Source organism: Lissotriton helveticus, chromosome 5_1, assembly GCF_964261635.1.
Source record: "Lissotriton helveticus chromosome 5_1, aLisHel1.1, whole genome shotgun sequence".
Lineage (NCBI taxonomy): Eukaryota > Metazoa > Chordata > Amphibia > Caudata > Salamandridae > Lissotriton > Lissotriton helveticus.
The window spans coordinates 1,491,949,957-1,491,965,014 of NC_136065.1; the positions used below are offsets into that span (position 1 = coordinate 1,491,949,957).

General features: G+C 44.2%; 1 protein-coding gene and 1 long non-coding RNA gene across 5 annotated transcripts in view; one reads left to right on the forward strand and one right to left on the reverse strand.

Moving 5' to 3' along the window:
- The first annotated feature begins 431 nt into the window (after nucleotides 1-431).
- The window catches only part of LOC144753663 (uncharacterized), a 63,764-nt gene continuing 49,137 nt past the window's right edge, over nucleotides 432-15,058 (forward strand). Inside the window, exon 1 of the long non-coding RNA XR_013594460.1 lies at nucleotides 432-938. This is a non-coding gene — a long non-coding RNA (uncharacterized LOC144753663). The remainder of the gene's footprint in view (nucleotides 939-15,058) is intronic.
- On the reverse strand, nucleotides 4,161-11,700 carry LOC144755510 (uncharacterized). Of its 4 annotated transcripts, none has more exons than XR_013594913.1 (4): nucleotides 11,560-11,700; nucleotides 5,938-6,141; nucleotides 4,988-5,213; nucleotides 4,161-4,462 (listed from the first exon to the last, which is right to left on the reverse strand). XR_013594913.1 is itself a non-coding variant. In XM_078644500.1 (4 exons), the coding sequence occupies exons 1-3, from the start codon at nucleotides 11,639-11,641 to the stop codon at nucleotides 5,028-5,030; spliced, it is 402 nt and encodes a 133-aa protein (XP_078500626.1). In that variant the 5' UTR covers nucleotides 11,642-11,698; the 3' UTR covers nucleotides 4,161-4,462; nucleotides 4,988-5,027. The 4 variants fall into 4 exon arrangements, 1 of the variants encoding a protein (XP_078500626.1); XR_013594914.1 differs by having other exon boundaries at nucleotides 5,938-6,138; nucleotides 11,560-11,697; XR_013594915.1 differs by lacking the exon at nucleotides 11,560-11,700 and adding an exon at nucleotides 11,218-11,552 and having other exon boundaries at nucleotides 5,938-6,071.

Sequence of the window (15,058 nt, forward strand, 5' to 3'; positions counted from 1 at the left end):
TTATATCTCCAAAAGGGACAACAGGCTTGGGGTTAGGATGTAAAATTGTAGGCTTTCTAATTGGTGCTGCCAAAAATGAAATGTGATCTGTGATGTTTAGATGCTGCTCTGTTAGTTTTTTTTTCCTTATGTCACTGCTGTCATATGTTTTTATTTATTATTTTAAAGTGGCTGTATTTATCCAGTCCATAATGGAGTCTGTTAATCATTGTAATTGCCTTTGTACAAATGTAGCAAAGTCTTTACTCAATTTAATGAATTTGGCAATATGAAGGGCTGAGTTGGCCCTGCCATAAGGGCACAAGAGATTTCAGCAGCAGTCACTTAATGTGCAGAATGAGCTTACCAATTGAGATAAAAATGTGTCATAAACAATGTCAATAGCTCTAACTTTTTCAAAGGCGAAACCGTTGCATTGTAAATGCTTGTTTAATGAGGTATGAAATACAATAGAAAGTGAATGTAGAAATGCACACACGTCACAATAGATATGCTCACATAACAATATTTGAGTTAAACGCTGAATATGCTCAAAGGATCAAAATGCTCGCAACATCCTAGCTCTAAAGTCAACTTTAAAGTTCCATGCGCAAAGGAATACTAGGCGCGCAATGTCATACCTGAGCAGAGCGCTGAAGTATGTGCATATCACGTTTCCATCTCCGGTGATTATAATGTAGAGAAGTCACTATGGAAATGAAACAAAATGGCGGAAACACGTACTTTTACGTGCGTGATGATGAGAAGACGCGTTCTGGCGCATGCAATACGCAATGACGCGCACAATGACACAGGATGCAGCATCGAGTAGAACGCTGAGAAAGCTCACCGGCAAATTGAAGAAAATTGAGGAAAATGCACAACTCCGGACCAGAATATCGTAAAATCGCCAGAATGAAGCGAGAGTAGAACAGCACACTGCCTCTAACATATCCAAGGTAAAAATAAATTATCATACATTCCTTTCGTGGATTCGATATAATTTCTGCTCCTGTGCTTGAGTTTGACGTGGCAGAAAAGGTATCCTGAGTCCCTTGTCGCCAATGTTGTAATGAAAGTCCACAGCATTCAATAAAAAATAAGATATTTACTATAGAGTTGATGAGATAAGCACAGCACGACTGGCAGTATGAAGTAGTCCAGTAAACTGTCCCATGTGGAACCTGGAACCTGGTTTGTAAGATTCAGACAAGCATCACTACATTCCATGTTCCAGTGAGCAGTGCACAGAGAATATTATTACAAAGAGAATAAAAAGAAAGGCAGAATGTAACAGTCCCCCTTAGCAAAATGTTCTGAAGTTGCCCCTATCGAAAACATTATGTCAATATTTTGAGGGAGAGGGAGTAACAGGGCTAAGCACACAAGGCTCGGAGAGCTTCAGAGTTACCTTTCAGCTGCTCAAAATTGACATTAAATGTGGAAATTATAAAAGAGCAAGTACATGAACAAAAATAAAAATATGTCAAAAATACTACCCCAATAATAGGGGTGTCATGAGCCCCTCGCACCTCTGGGCCCCAATGTAATTGCATCTGCTGTCCTAATCATAGCAGCAGCCCTGAGTCGCAAGCTGTCTTCTGACACCTCATCCCCACCATGCCCGGCCATCACACCAATCTTGAAACAGACGCTGCCCTTCTCAGAAAAAAATGAGTTTCCCAGTGTTGCTTGCAGGCTCCATTCCTCCTTTCAAAAATAAACAGTCAAAATTGTAATACAGCGGGCCCCTCACATCTCAGAGCCACTTTAACTGCCTCACTAATGATAGATACTGCTTTGTGAAGCAGGCAGTCTCCTCTACTCTTTGTTTAAAACATGGGACCAAATCCTGCCCCATCCCCTTCTTTGCCATCACTCTAAGACCCAAGCCAAAGTGTATCCTCTGCTTAAATAATAATAACCGCCCTGGGCCATTGGTTCAGGCACTGTCAGCAACCAAGTGTGGACAGTAGAACAGCCATAATTCAGATTTATTTGACTCCTCACAGCACTGAGCCTCGGTCCCACTGAACTTACATTGCTAATGATACCTAGAGCCCTACAAAGCAGACTTACTTATCTACCTGCTCCACAGGACCATCACTCCTAGGTCAGAGGCCCAGAGTAGGTTCTTTTTGTAATTAAACGGGAAAATAGCTCCACATATGCCAACCTCCCCACCACTGCATTGCTTTAAACCTGTTTCCTGCCCAACAAGTTGAACCTGGGCCCAAATACTAGCAAGGGAATTGGCCCCCCACTTCCCTTCATGCTAGGGAGACAGATATGATTTATGTGCAGTGGCCCTCTCACTCCCATGGTACCAATACCACTGCACCTACTGCACTAATGGTAGTGATAGCGTCTCTTAGGGCCCACTTTCCCTCGACCATCTCTCTGAGAAAGCTGTCTGTCTTTTGTAGTTGAAGAAATTTGCTCTCAGATAGCTCCCCCGCCTATGGGCCTAGACTTTGACGCTATCCATGGACCTCACTCTTTTCCTCTTTCTCCTGGGCCATCCCTAGTCAAAAAGGAAGATCATCCTGGAGTGATTCTGTCGTCATTCGATGACTTCAGCCAGCTATTCCTGGGGACGTCATCCCAAGCCATCCTGAAGTCTGCCCACAGGGCCGATTATTTAAATGGGATGACTCTTACTGTAATCACAAAAACTACGCTAGGATGGTGTTCTGATGACTTCCACTGGCAGGGAGTGATTACCTTTTACAACTCCACGAATACTAATTGACAGCATCAGGATGAGTGATAATGACTCCAGGATGGGCTCTAGACAATTTAAGGATGACCGTCAATTATTCCAGGATGATCCTATAACCGCTCCAGGATGAAAGTGGATTACACTGGAATGATCCCATGGCAATTTCTGGATGGGTGTGGATTATCCTATGACAGCTTCAGGATGGCTATTGATTACATCAGAATGGCCCCATTATATTTTCAGTGTTGATTACGCTAGGATGATTTAATGCCAACGCAAAAATGAGCATGGATTACTTTAAATACTCTTGGAATATTTTAAACCAACTGAAGGCTAAGAGTGGATTACTCCCAGATCTAATTAATAATTTAGAATCATTAATAAATCATTACAGTTGAGTTACACCTTGACAATTCCATGTTAGGACCATGTTACCCGACTGCCAGTATTCCCTACTAGTTTAGGACTATGGATTTGCTGGTAGGAAAACATTTTGCAGACCACCTGTTAGATGTACTTTCCTGTAAAAAAAAACAGGCCACTTTGATGTGATATGCCTTTTTTACACAATACCAAGAATAGTTTGAAATGCCACAAGTTATAAAGTAAGGCACGGATTTATAAAACTGTCACTGAACGCAGTGCAGCACCCTAATTGGCTGTGTTGCATAACAGGGAGAGAGCAGGGAAGTGGCATGTCTATCCCTCTCTCTAACACCACTGCACTAGAATGCAATGTTGTCTGAGAGTCTAGCCTGGGTTTTGTACTGAAGGGTACCGTTCTGGTACCCCAAAAATACTATGTCTAGACAAACGTGGAACCTTTCCCATTTTTGATGAGTGTTGTTCCAAATACCAATTTGCTTCGATTGGTAAATCCTGAAAAGGATTTTGATTCAGGTCTGCATTATAAAACAAGCAAACCAAACACAAAACTTCTCTAAACCTGGTCCTAATTAACAGATAATTTTCTCCTGCTTTGGAAAGATTACTTTTTAATTCTACAGTGAGAGGTAGATACATGTTTAAAATAAATCTGAAAAATGCAATTTTAGCTGGGTTTCTGCTGCAGAAATACCACAAGCACCTTCATACAAAAGTAGAGGTCTGCAAGAATGTTATACTTTGCATTCAGATAAGAGTTACAACCAATAGCGGCTTACATAGGGCGGTGGCACGGGCGGAGAGGGGCAGGGTAGAAAACACGGACATACAACAGAATGAAGGAAAGTAATTACATTCCTCCGTTCCGCGTATGTCCATGTTTGCTACCCTTCCCCTCCCCACAGCACGCCCTATACGAGCCGCTACTGTTTACGCGTGCTGCTACTCCCATACTCCTGACTCACTGGGACTTGCCTTATTTTGAGGTACAGAGCATTATCTGAAGCTGTTTGACATGGTGACCAGTGGCAAAAGACTAAACCAAACAGTGGTGAAATGAAAAATGTTCAAAAGGTATGTGTCAACAAGTAATTTTATTTATCGCAAGCACATATTTAGCCCCATGGGGGCCAGGATACCGAACAAGAGGAAAAATCCAGAAAATAGTCCAGGAAAAAAAGGAGGGAATAAAGGCCAGGCTACTGCAACCAGAACAAATTGCTTAACGGAAACCAGCAACTTAGTCGTTTGATGCTAGATTCTGAGTTTTCTTTGATCCTCTCCAAGCATTGCAAATCTTTATCGCAAGCTTCCTTCTCATACTTCTGTAGTCCAGTGATGGCCAGCCGTTGGTACTGCACACAGACTTCATAAACTCTGGAAAAATAAAATAACATACATCAGTATCATGTTACCACAACTATTTTTAGATTTTAATAGGGCTGAGCTTCCTTTAAAAAGTTTGTTCCATTATTTCATATAGAGTGCCAGATGAGATATTGTTAGGGTTACAAGGGTTCATAAGTCTAACATTAAGGGTACTTGGTCAAAGAGGCACATGTGGCTAAATAAAAGCTGCAAGCACAGTATTTTATAAGTTCAGTTTGCCATCACCCATTCATCCAGTTTGAGCCCCTCACCTGGACCACAGATTTAGAAATAAAATCACACCTCACGGCTTTGTGCCAGATTTGAAGCACAAACTCAGCACAAATTGTTAATAATTACAAGCCCCCATTGCTCTTCTTGCTCTTTTGCAGACATCTGTTGAGTAATGATTGAGTCATCTTACCATTATATGATACCAGACCACACATGCAAACCTTTAACACCATGTATAATAATGAATTTTCGCAATCCAAGATTGAATTAATGTTACTTTGAACATTTGTAATATCTTACCAAATAATGCATCGACCTTCTCCTCATCAAGGACAGCTGTTCAAGCACGAGCCTCCGTTAAACCTTTTGCAGAAAGTATTTCGCTGACACCATTGAGAAGAAAACCTGCACTGTCCTGAGCTGCCTTGGCTTCCTCCAAGAGCCTGTGCAATTTCCGCTTTGGAACGAGAATATCTTTGAACCGTGAAGGATCATTTGAGTCCTTCACCAACTGCTGCATATCAGTCTGCAAAATAACACAACTATTAACTATTTGCCATCATGTTAGGTTACATATTAAAAAATATATATAGGAAGAGTGTTTTTTTGAGTTGGCATCTATACATGGCTAACAATGTAATATTTGCTAGGTTCCCTCCAACAGTATAAAGCAGCCATATTTAAAAACATTGAATGCAGAAAGATTTCAAAGTGCCAGAATAGCTTGCAATTATCTCTTGAAAAATATCCTGAATCATTAGACACTGTTTCTTCACTAAAAAAAGCAAGAGAAAAAATATATATTAACATATAAACTTCAAAACAGATAAGAACACATTGACCACTTGCAATATATCTTCACACACTAGCCATAATATATAAAGAGGTATTGATAATAAAGGACAAATGTACAATCTATCCATAACAAAGTAAGTTTTCCTTAATAGACAGTATACATTGTAAGCCTGAACTTGAACCTCCTGAAAAAAGTTGCCTTAATAAAATGGTTTATCCAAAAATGGCTGCCTTATAGTAGTACCACAAGCTAAACGTTTCAGCCCTTTTCATAAGTGTTACATTTGTCTCTGGAGAGCAATCCAAGGCATATGTGAGGATATGCATGTTCATTTTTACTGTCCATTATTGGATTAATTAATCACAAATCTAGGTTTTTACTGAAACAGGTTGGTAATTTGTACCATTATCCTGCAGTTGCAAACTTATTATAAAGGTTTACTTATTGTGCTTACCAGATGATTGGGACCGAAACGTAGCTTTAAAATCTCTCTCTCTTCGGTCATTGTCCGACCAGCTTTATCTAGATTTTCGACCAGCCATTTACAAAGAACTTCCACAGGATTGTCCAAAAGCAGGAAGTCACCATCTTTTCAAACACACACAGAATGATCGCAAATGAAAAACAGGACGATGAATGAAACCATGATTATGTCCTGCTAGATATAAAAATCAGGAATTAGTTTGTGTGGTTTAAGTTTCAGAGGTAAAATACAAAGCATATCAAAGTAATTTACAGATTTGTGTCCCATCGCATCCTTCTGCACCGCCTGGAGGACATTGGCATCTGTGGCTCTGCTCTGCAGTGGTTCCGTTCCTTCCTTAGCGATCGCTCCTTCTGCGTTGCCACCCCTCCTTTTCAGTCAAAATTCCATCAGCTGGACCTGGGGGTCCTTCAGGGCTCCTCGCTGAGTCCCACGCTTTTCAACTTATACGTGCGGCCGCTGGCTGATGTCCCCAGGCAATGGGGCCTAACCATGGTCTCGTATGCCGACGACACGCAGCTAGCGGTCACGATCAGTGGGGATGCCGAACAGGATGCCCCCAGGTTTCAAATTTTTTGATGCCCCGACGAGACAGCTGGTTATCCAAGCGACGATTATCTCCCGGCTGGACTATGCCAGCTAGCTCCTGCTGGGAGTTAACCAATCTGAGATCGTTCGCTTGCAGCGAGTACAGAATGCTGCTGCGAGAGCAGTGGTGGGTCTGCCGAGGTCCTGTCCCACTTCCAATACCCTGCGGTCCCTACACTGGTTACCGATTAAAAGTCGAATCCACTTTAAGGCCCTTAGCCTTGCTTTTAAAATCTTAAAAGGATCGGCACCCGAGATCCTCAATAATCTTTTATCCGCCTATGTCCCGACTCGCTCTCTTAGATCTCTTGGGCAATCTCTTGCGGTTATCCCGCGTTTCAGGCTTAGCCGGATGGGCGGTCGTTCTTTTCGTGTGAGAGCTGCGGCTCTCTGGAACTCCCTCCCTTTGGAAATCCGCCTGCTAGAGGATCGATTAGCATTCCGTAGGGCCGTGAAAACTTACTTGTTTTAATTTCTTCACACGGAGTTTGTACTTCTCTGTTTCCTTTTGCGTTGTGTTATGTTCACCTTTTACTTGCGCCAGGACGCTCCTTAGCTGGAGCATCTGTGCGCAAAATAAATGATAATAACATAACATAACAGATAATAACAATTGGAGAAAAGCACCTCAAAAAGTACACTGACCTGGTGCAATTTCTATCTAATATGCCTAGATTTTGGACTACAAAGAAGTGTTAGGGCATGCACTGAAGGCCATTGAGGAAATTACCTAATAATCAACTTTATTTTTGGAGAGCCAGAGTGTATGCTTAGGTCTTGCTGCTCAGGAAAGCAAAGTAGAGGCATTATGAGAGAAATAGAAGAACTATCAATAAGTAAACTTTCACACTGGGGTTTGTGACGGGAAATCAAGTTACCTATCCCCACAGATGCATAGAGAGTCAGATGCCTGCTACTGATGGAGCGAGGTGGCAAACGCAAAATTTTGTGTATCCCTCTTGAAGTCAAGTCAGGAGAGAGAGAGCGCGAGCGAAGGAGAGAGAGAGAGGGGGCGAAGGAGAGAGGGGCGAAGGAGAGAGGGGCAAAGGAGAGAGGGGCAAAGGAGAGAGGGGCAAAGGAGAGAGGGGCAAAGGAGAGAGGGGCAAAGGAGAGAGGGGCAAAGGAGAGAGGGGCAAAGGAGAGAGGGGCAAAGGAGAGAGGGGCAAAGGAGAGAGGGGCAAAGGAGAGAGGGGCAAAGGAGAGAGGGGCAAAGGAGAGAGGGGCAAAGGAGAGAGGGGCAAAGGAGAGAGGGGCAAAGGAGAGAGGGGCAAAGGAGAGAGGGGCAAAGGAGAGAGGGGCAAAGGAGAGAGGGGCAAAGGAGAGAGGGGCAAAGGAGAGAGGGGCAAAGGAGAGAGGGGCAAAGGAGAGAGGGGCAAAGGAGAGAGGGGCAAAGGAGAGAGGGGCAAAGGAGAGAGGGGCAAAGGAGAGAGGGGCAAAGGAGAGAGGGGCAAAGGAGAGAGGGGCAAAGGAGGGAGGGGCGAAGGAAGGAGGGAGGGGCGAAGGAAGGAGGGAGGGGCGAAGGAAGGAGGGAGGGGCGAAGGAAGGAGGGAGGGGCGAAGGAAGGAGGGAGGGGCGAAGGAAGGAGGGAGGGGCGAAGGAAGGAGGGAGGGGCGAAGGAAGGAGGGAGGGGCGAAGGAAGGAGGGAGGGAAAGGAGGGAGGGAAGGAGAGAGGGGAGGGAAGGAGAGAGGGGAGGGAAGGAGAGAGGGGAGGGAAGGAGAGAGGGGAGGGGGGGAAGGAGAGAGGGGAGGGGGGAAGGAGAGAGGGGGGGAAGGAGAGAGGGGAGGGGAGGGAAGGAGAGAGGGGAGGGGAGGGAAGGAGAGAGGGGAGGGGAGGGAAGGAGAGAGGGGAGGGGAGGGAAGGAGAGAGGGGAGGGGAGGGAAGGAGAGAGGGGAGGGGAGGGAAGGAGAGAGGGGAGGGGAGGGAAGGAGAGAGGGGAGGGAAGGAGAGAGGGGAGGGAAGGAGAGAGCGCAGGGAAGCGGCTGACTTGAAGAGGACCTGGCGGTTGCCCCGCAAGTTGTGGTGGTCATAGACACAGGGGATGAGTGCAGACCTTCCATCCTGCTTAACTTAAAATAACTTTTCTCTCTGTCACAGTAGGCTTCTTTGACTTCATGAAAGATGCTCAGCTAAGAAAAAAAAGTGAACTGGAGAATATTTGTAATGTCCTAAAACCCCTTCTTCACAAAAAGGGTTTTTCACATAGGTTCGTTGTAAAGAGTGTTGGGGCTTGAGGAAGCTTCTATTCACACAATTTTCCAGAGTCACTGCACTTCTGGACCCATAAGAGGCTAAGGGACTTCCTTTTCCATTGAGATGAACATTAACGAGGCACAACCTCAAGTGACAGAGGATGCATTAAAGATGTTGATGTGATGGGTAAATTATGTGTGGTAGTGGGCAGACGTGGTCATCTTTGGGGGCTTTTTGCACTTTGTTATCAAATGGAAAGTCATCCAGCAAGCATAAATGAGTGACTGTGGCAAGTAGGGGTGAAAAATCAACTCGTGAGAAAAAGCCTGCATCGGAAAAAGGGAAAAGCAGACTTATTTGTGCCTTGGCACCATGCTGCTCAGTGAGCAGCGCTGTAATGACACAAGGGGTGCTTTTCTCCTTCTGATGCACACGGCTTTGTTATTGGGATGTGGATTCATGATATGGCAATGCCCTGGATCAAGGAGGGTGTAAAATTAACAGTTGAAATGACACACTAAGGTGAAGTTACATAATGACTGTGTTCTCTGCCTACAAGCGCAGACTTCCACCTAATATAAACATCTGCAGTGCTATAAATGAGTCATTTAAAATATAACATGAGACATCCCTTACCTGTCATGCCACGAAGAATTTAAATGAAGGAATAATGTTTGTATATAGTGTGGAGCAGTAACGTAATGAAACTTGGTGAGATCCCTGCAGATCACAGAGAGGCTGCCCTCCAGACTTTCTCAGCAGCTCTGAGGCCACGTTACTGTGCTGAGCGGCTCCCTGGAGTTCGGGACCCCCTATACTCCAGAGGCCTTTGTTATGCCACTGGTGTAGAGTCTTTCGAAATCTGGAAACTGCACCAAATCATGTAGCTAGTTACAACCTACGACAGAGATGGCGGCAAAGGCCTTTTTTCTCTTACAGGTTACATTGTATCTCATGAATGCATAAGGCCATAATATACATATATGGCCTCATCAATATTAATGAGGGAAAAGCCGATGTTATGCTGCTCCAGTACTCTTCTGTTGCTGGAAGGCACATGAAAACATTTTATAATGCTCGTTAAATTTCCAAATTTCGTGTTATATGAGATTTGCAAAATTCTATCAATTTTTGTGGCTACAAAATCTCGCAGTTTACACTGACTGAAGCAGAAAACGTCTCGTAGGAGACATTTTCTTGTGTGCAGCTCGAGTGTATCTCGTGACCATTGAACGTGAGCTATGCCCACCCACACATTCAATTTTCATGCAAGATACCAACATAAGCGGATTTCATTAAATTTCATATAATTTTCAGAAGGCATACATTTTCACGTTTGCATAGGCCTTATTTTAGAGACCTGGCGACAGCCAGATAACGGAAGTACGTGCCAGCAGTTCCTGAATTTAGTGCCGAGAACTGACTAGCATCTTTGGCAGGAGGAAAGTCTTTTGTCAACCGCAGTGGCTGTACCCTAACAAATATTCACTTTTGAACCGCAACTTCGCCTGCTAAAAGGTGCTCATTTGTTTTAACTTGTGTTATTATCAATATTATCACACACTCTAATACCACAAGTCGCGTTTCTACTACATCTCTATTTATACCGATTTGGTTTCCGCTCTATCGGTATTAGGGGCCATTTTGTTGGCCTTAGTATAGCAGGAGTCTGCAGTCTTCTCAACAGAAATATGATTGGCAGAAGCGAGGCCTGCATCTCACAGGAGAAGGGAGTGGGTTCTGTGCAAGTCGTCCTTCCTATGTTGACGCTCCACCTCCCTGTGTTTTACTGTTCAGAATATTTTCTTCGTTTGCACATTTGCTTTATGCAAATAAGCTGCAAATAAAATGTAAAATGCTTTTAGGCATCCATATAGGCAACAACCTATGTTGTATATCTCGATACTAAAAGTCATGGGAAATAAAATAAAATTAATATGCGACCAGTGTTTCATCATATTTGCTTTGCATGTTTGTGCGCGAGGCTGGTATGATGTGATGTTTTGCTTTCCCCCTGGCAGTTTTAGAGGGAACTGTCCCAGATTATCACACACCTTATGCTGTACTTCTTGTCCCTATCTCTCTTGAAGAATTTCATGTGCTTGTGACACGGATACATTTCAGATTAAATGCAGAATGTCACATGCTTTAGAAGAAATCATCTCAACATTGTACCCAGCGTTAATTTCCGAACTAACACTAGGCGAAAACTTTAGCTACCTAATACACGGGCAGTAATGTATTTTTCCTTACTGCGAGGAACTTGTTGTAAAACATTTTTTATGCTTTTTACAATTTTCCACAACTTACACAGGCACGCTACCACACATACACAAAATACACATGCTCAAACACAAAAGGTGCATAAACAAGCAGTCATGCTGATACAGACAAACATCAAACACACACGCAATCACGCACGCACACACATTGCAACGCAGGCATTCATTACACTAACACGAAGCACACACCTTTATCTTAGTGTTCCACCCGGTCACCGGTACACCCTCGGCTCGGCTTGGAAAAGTGTGCAGCCAACGCATCGGGTGCCACATCAACCAAAGAAATTGTGTTTTTTCCTTTATCTGCAGGGAGCTGCGTCTGGCCCACTTAATGAAAACTTGTGCTTTCCGAAAAATGAGGAAGCTCGTCTGGGACGGAAACTGAGCAGCTGGGACCGAGAGCGGAGGACTGCTGCTCTTTTGGAAGGCAGCTGCGCTAAAATAGGGGGGCTGACCCAGGATATGGGCGCGTGCAGATCCGTGGAGCTTGCCCCGATGGACTAACATCTACCTTGAAGCTGCAGCACTTACCGGAGTATACACGCTGGAATCCATGAACTTGTGATGCTTTGTAAGTGGAGTTGGAAAAATAAAAAGACCGATCCCGATCCATCGTCCATCATGGCCATTGCACACACGGTATTCGTTCTTGCCGCAGACCAATGACGTCACTTCCGGCGCTCCCGGATGTGCGTAGGCTTTTGCAAGAGGAATCCACCGGCTTTAGGATATGCAAAGCTGATGAGAGAGCTGCTCTCCATTGGAGGCAGCTGTGCTTTTTAAAAACGTATTTTAGTATTGTGATCATAGCTGCCAAGGTTTCCTATTGGTTATGTGTGACATTTTCATAATTTCAGTGCAATTATGAGTGACATTCACCGATGTTGAGTGACACTTTCTCGCAAGCAAAATTAAGCAATGAAGACGAAGGAAACATATAAATAGTCAGAACGTACACCCATTAGAACAACTAGATACTCTCAGAACTTGGAGCCGCAATAATAAAAAGGTCTGTAGAAGTTAATCATGTGACAAAGAGGAGTGCTGTGTCTTTGTTTTGAGGTAAATTCTTTGTCCTGTGTCAAAATAATTATTACGACAAGTGTTATGGAAAAAAGAAAAAAAATTTGCCCCATGATTTCTATTAACACAACTTGAAATGAAGCCCATGGCATGTCACAGCCACAAACAAAAAAGGCCTCTTCACTATTTTGCTCACTTCTGCAAGGAAGAGACACATAAGATGCTTGAAATACATAACAACGAGGCATTAAAAGTAAAGGCAGAATGATTCACATCTGTAAATGTTGAGGTCCATTTCTGCAGGCTGTCACTAACTGCTGCTACGTGATTTTATTGTTGACATCGTATCACTAGTCATCAGTTGTGGTTTAATAAATCCTTCATCAGCACCAGGCCCAGAATTACACAGTGGAAATAACAATGTGTAGCATAGGAGTCAAGTGCCCTGTGCCCAGTAAGGATAGGGATAGTTAGTGATTGCAAAACGTCATGAGCATAGCATCTGTTATAATAAGATTCATGTTCGTCACATTTTACAAAAAATGGCTGCTTACATAGATTACCGTATTTAATGTAAAGAACTGCTTTCTTGACCTCGCTGTGAAGTGTTGCTTAAAGTGCACACATAAGGCAGTGAAATGTCACTCATAAATTACTGAAGACCTGTAAATGTCACACATAAGCGAAGTGAAAACCTGGCAGATATGGTCCCCTTCCCCAAACTGTATGCTGTAGCCGGCGGAAGCAAAATGTGAATTACGGCTCTAACAGATGAAGAAAGTTGTCCAAGAGTTCCTTTAAATAAGCAGATCGTACAGATGTATTTTCTTTTAAAACAAAAGGTCTGGCCAAATCCTGATCTAAAAAATGGGATGAAATACAGGCTGTGAAAACATAACAGGTTGTGGTATGTACTTCCGGTTGTGTACCGACTGTGTCTTTAAAAAAAATCACACAGACCAAACCTGAATGAAAATGATTGTAAACGATCACTTATTGTTGTTCACCACATAAAGCATATCGGCCACTGTTGGAGTGACTTGCGAACGGTATTTGTTGTGTTCGTCAATTATTTAATGAAGGCAGGGCTGTTGCTTGGTGGCACCACTGGAAACCAAGGACAGAAAAGTTCCAGCAGCCTAACACACACCAAGAGCTGTCAGCAGTCCATTGCATTCTGCCAATCAGAACTTTCTCAATCTCCATCAGCATTAAAACGATTTCCCGCTGCGGCCCCACTAAACGACAGCATAGCTGCCAAGGTTTCAGATTGCTATGTGTGACATTTTCATAATTTCATTGTAATTATGAGTGACATTTTCACAACTATGAGTGACACTTTCTTACGATAACATCAAGCAATTTAGACAAGGTCAACATATAAATAATATCAGAAATTACACCCACTTGAGCAACAAGAAACTAAGAAGTCACTGAACTAAAATACTCTAACGGCTGGCAGCTGAAAACTTAGTAGAGCAGAGTTAGGCTGCATGACTGCACAGTTCTCAGACTCAGTACACTACAGACCAGGGGGAGCTGGCAGCTCAGAATGATTGAAGCATTAATGCTATTTATTAGTAGCAGCCATAGCAAGTTAGCAGAACTACTTAAACACAGATGCCATAGCAGCCTTCACCCACTCTGGGCATCCTGGATCCTCCATGCTGCCGGCAATCAATCAAGTCAGGATGCAGAGGATCAGTGTGTACTCCAGGGACTTTCTGTCACAAATGGGACCAGGCCCACAACTGAAGGATGTGAGGTCCCAGCATCAAAAATATGCACCTCAGCTGTAATGCCTCCAAGCTGCAACACTAGTAGACTCCTTACTTGTGCTCGATTCTTGCCTGTTCAGTACTGCATGCAGTGCCGTGAGTCGGACTCACTGTGCAGACGTCATCTGCAATGCTAGCAGGCTCACCACTCTAACCTAAGCTCTTCAGAGGCATGGCGCAGGCATACTGACATGAGACTGTGACTGCAAGCCTCGTCAGCCGGCCTTGCTTTTTGAGAGAACCGTGGTACTACCGGCAGGAAAGGCAGCAGGTGAGTTGGCACAACTTTGCAAAATTAACTCTAACAGCCCTTACATAGAAAAAGGCTTTAGGATTTGCATTTCACTTACTAATGTTATTTTAACATGTAGCACCAAAATCTACAGTCGGAAAACAAAATCCAGCGTGAAGTATGAGCTGTTAAAGAATGGAGTGCAGCAACTGGGAAACAGGCAGCTGCACGCATGGACAGCAGACTGACCCCGTTCGACAATATAATGTAAACAACTAACAACAGCTCTCTTACTCAGGGCTGGCAGATAAAAATGCACTCCGAAAACTGCAGTACATCGTTTTTTGCATCCAATAACTGTCACGATGCAAGAACATGCGGAGGATGGAGGACGTGCTGTTTAATGCACTCAATTTACTCTGCAAGCGTTAAAAAGACAATTTAACCATCGGATGTTCTCACACTTACTTGCGAGGAGAACACGGAATTTCAGTTTATGGGCTGACCGCCTGCCTCCTCAGAGTTCATCCGCAATTTATCACTCGACTCCCTAGGCAATTATGCCAAATGTGCCCCCCAAGCCTTCTCGATTCACTCAGGCGCAGCTCAGAGTGGAGCTGCCAAGTGGCTGCCTGTATGGTGCCTGTCTTCATCCAGGAGGCTGCTCAGCTCTGTCCACTCAAGTCGATGCGCCCACGACGGACTGCACTCCTTGTGGCCAGAGAGCTGACTCGCGCGCTTCTGCACTTCTTCCTGTTTCTCCGGACGTGACGGCACTACAGCGGCCGGCACATCCGGATTTAATCCCGGCCCCATGGTGCGCCACACGGTGATCGACAGCTCGGAGCTGCACTAATCGACTCCTAGAGGGCAGCCCGGCCCCCTGCAGATGAGGAGTGAGTAGCCGCGCGCCGCACCATTCTTGCGCAATTTAGATTCCAGGGCAACAGGAGTTGGACAGCAGGCAGCTCCAGGCTGGCAGAGACTGATACATTGT

What these genes read in the sequence shown, in the direction of transcription:
- LOC144755510 (XM_078644500.1), bottom strand. Translation starts at nt 11,641, where the DNA reads ATGGATCGGGATCGGTCTTTTTATTTTTCCAACTCCACTTACAAAGCA. An exon ending in ATTCCAGCGTGTATACTCCG is followed by an intron (nt 6,072 to 11,559) that starts GTAAGTGCTGCA and finishes GTGTTTGAAAAG; the next exon opens with ATGGTGACTTCCTGCTTTTG. An exon ending in GTTTCGGTCCCAATCATCTG is followed by an intron (nt 5,214 to 5,937) that starts GTAAGCACAATA and finishes GTTATTTTGCAG; the next exon opens with ACTGATATGCAGCAGTTGGT.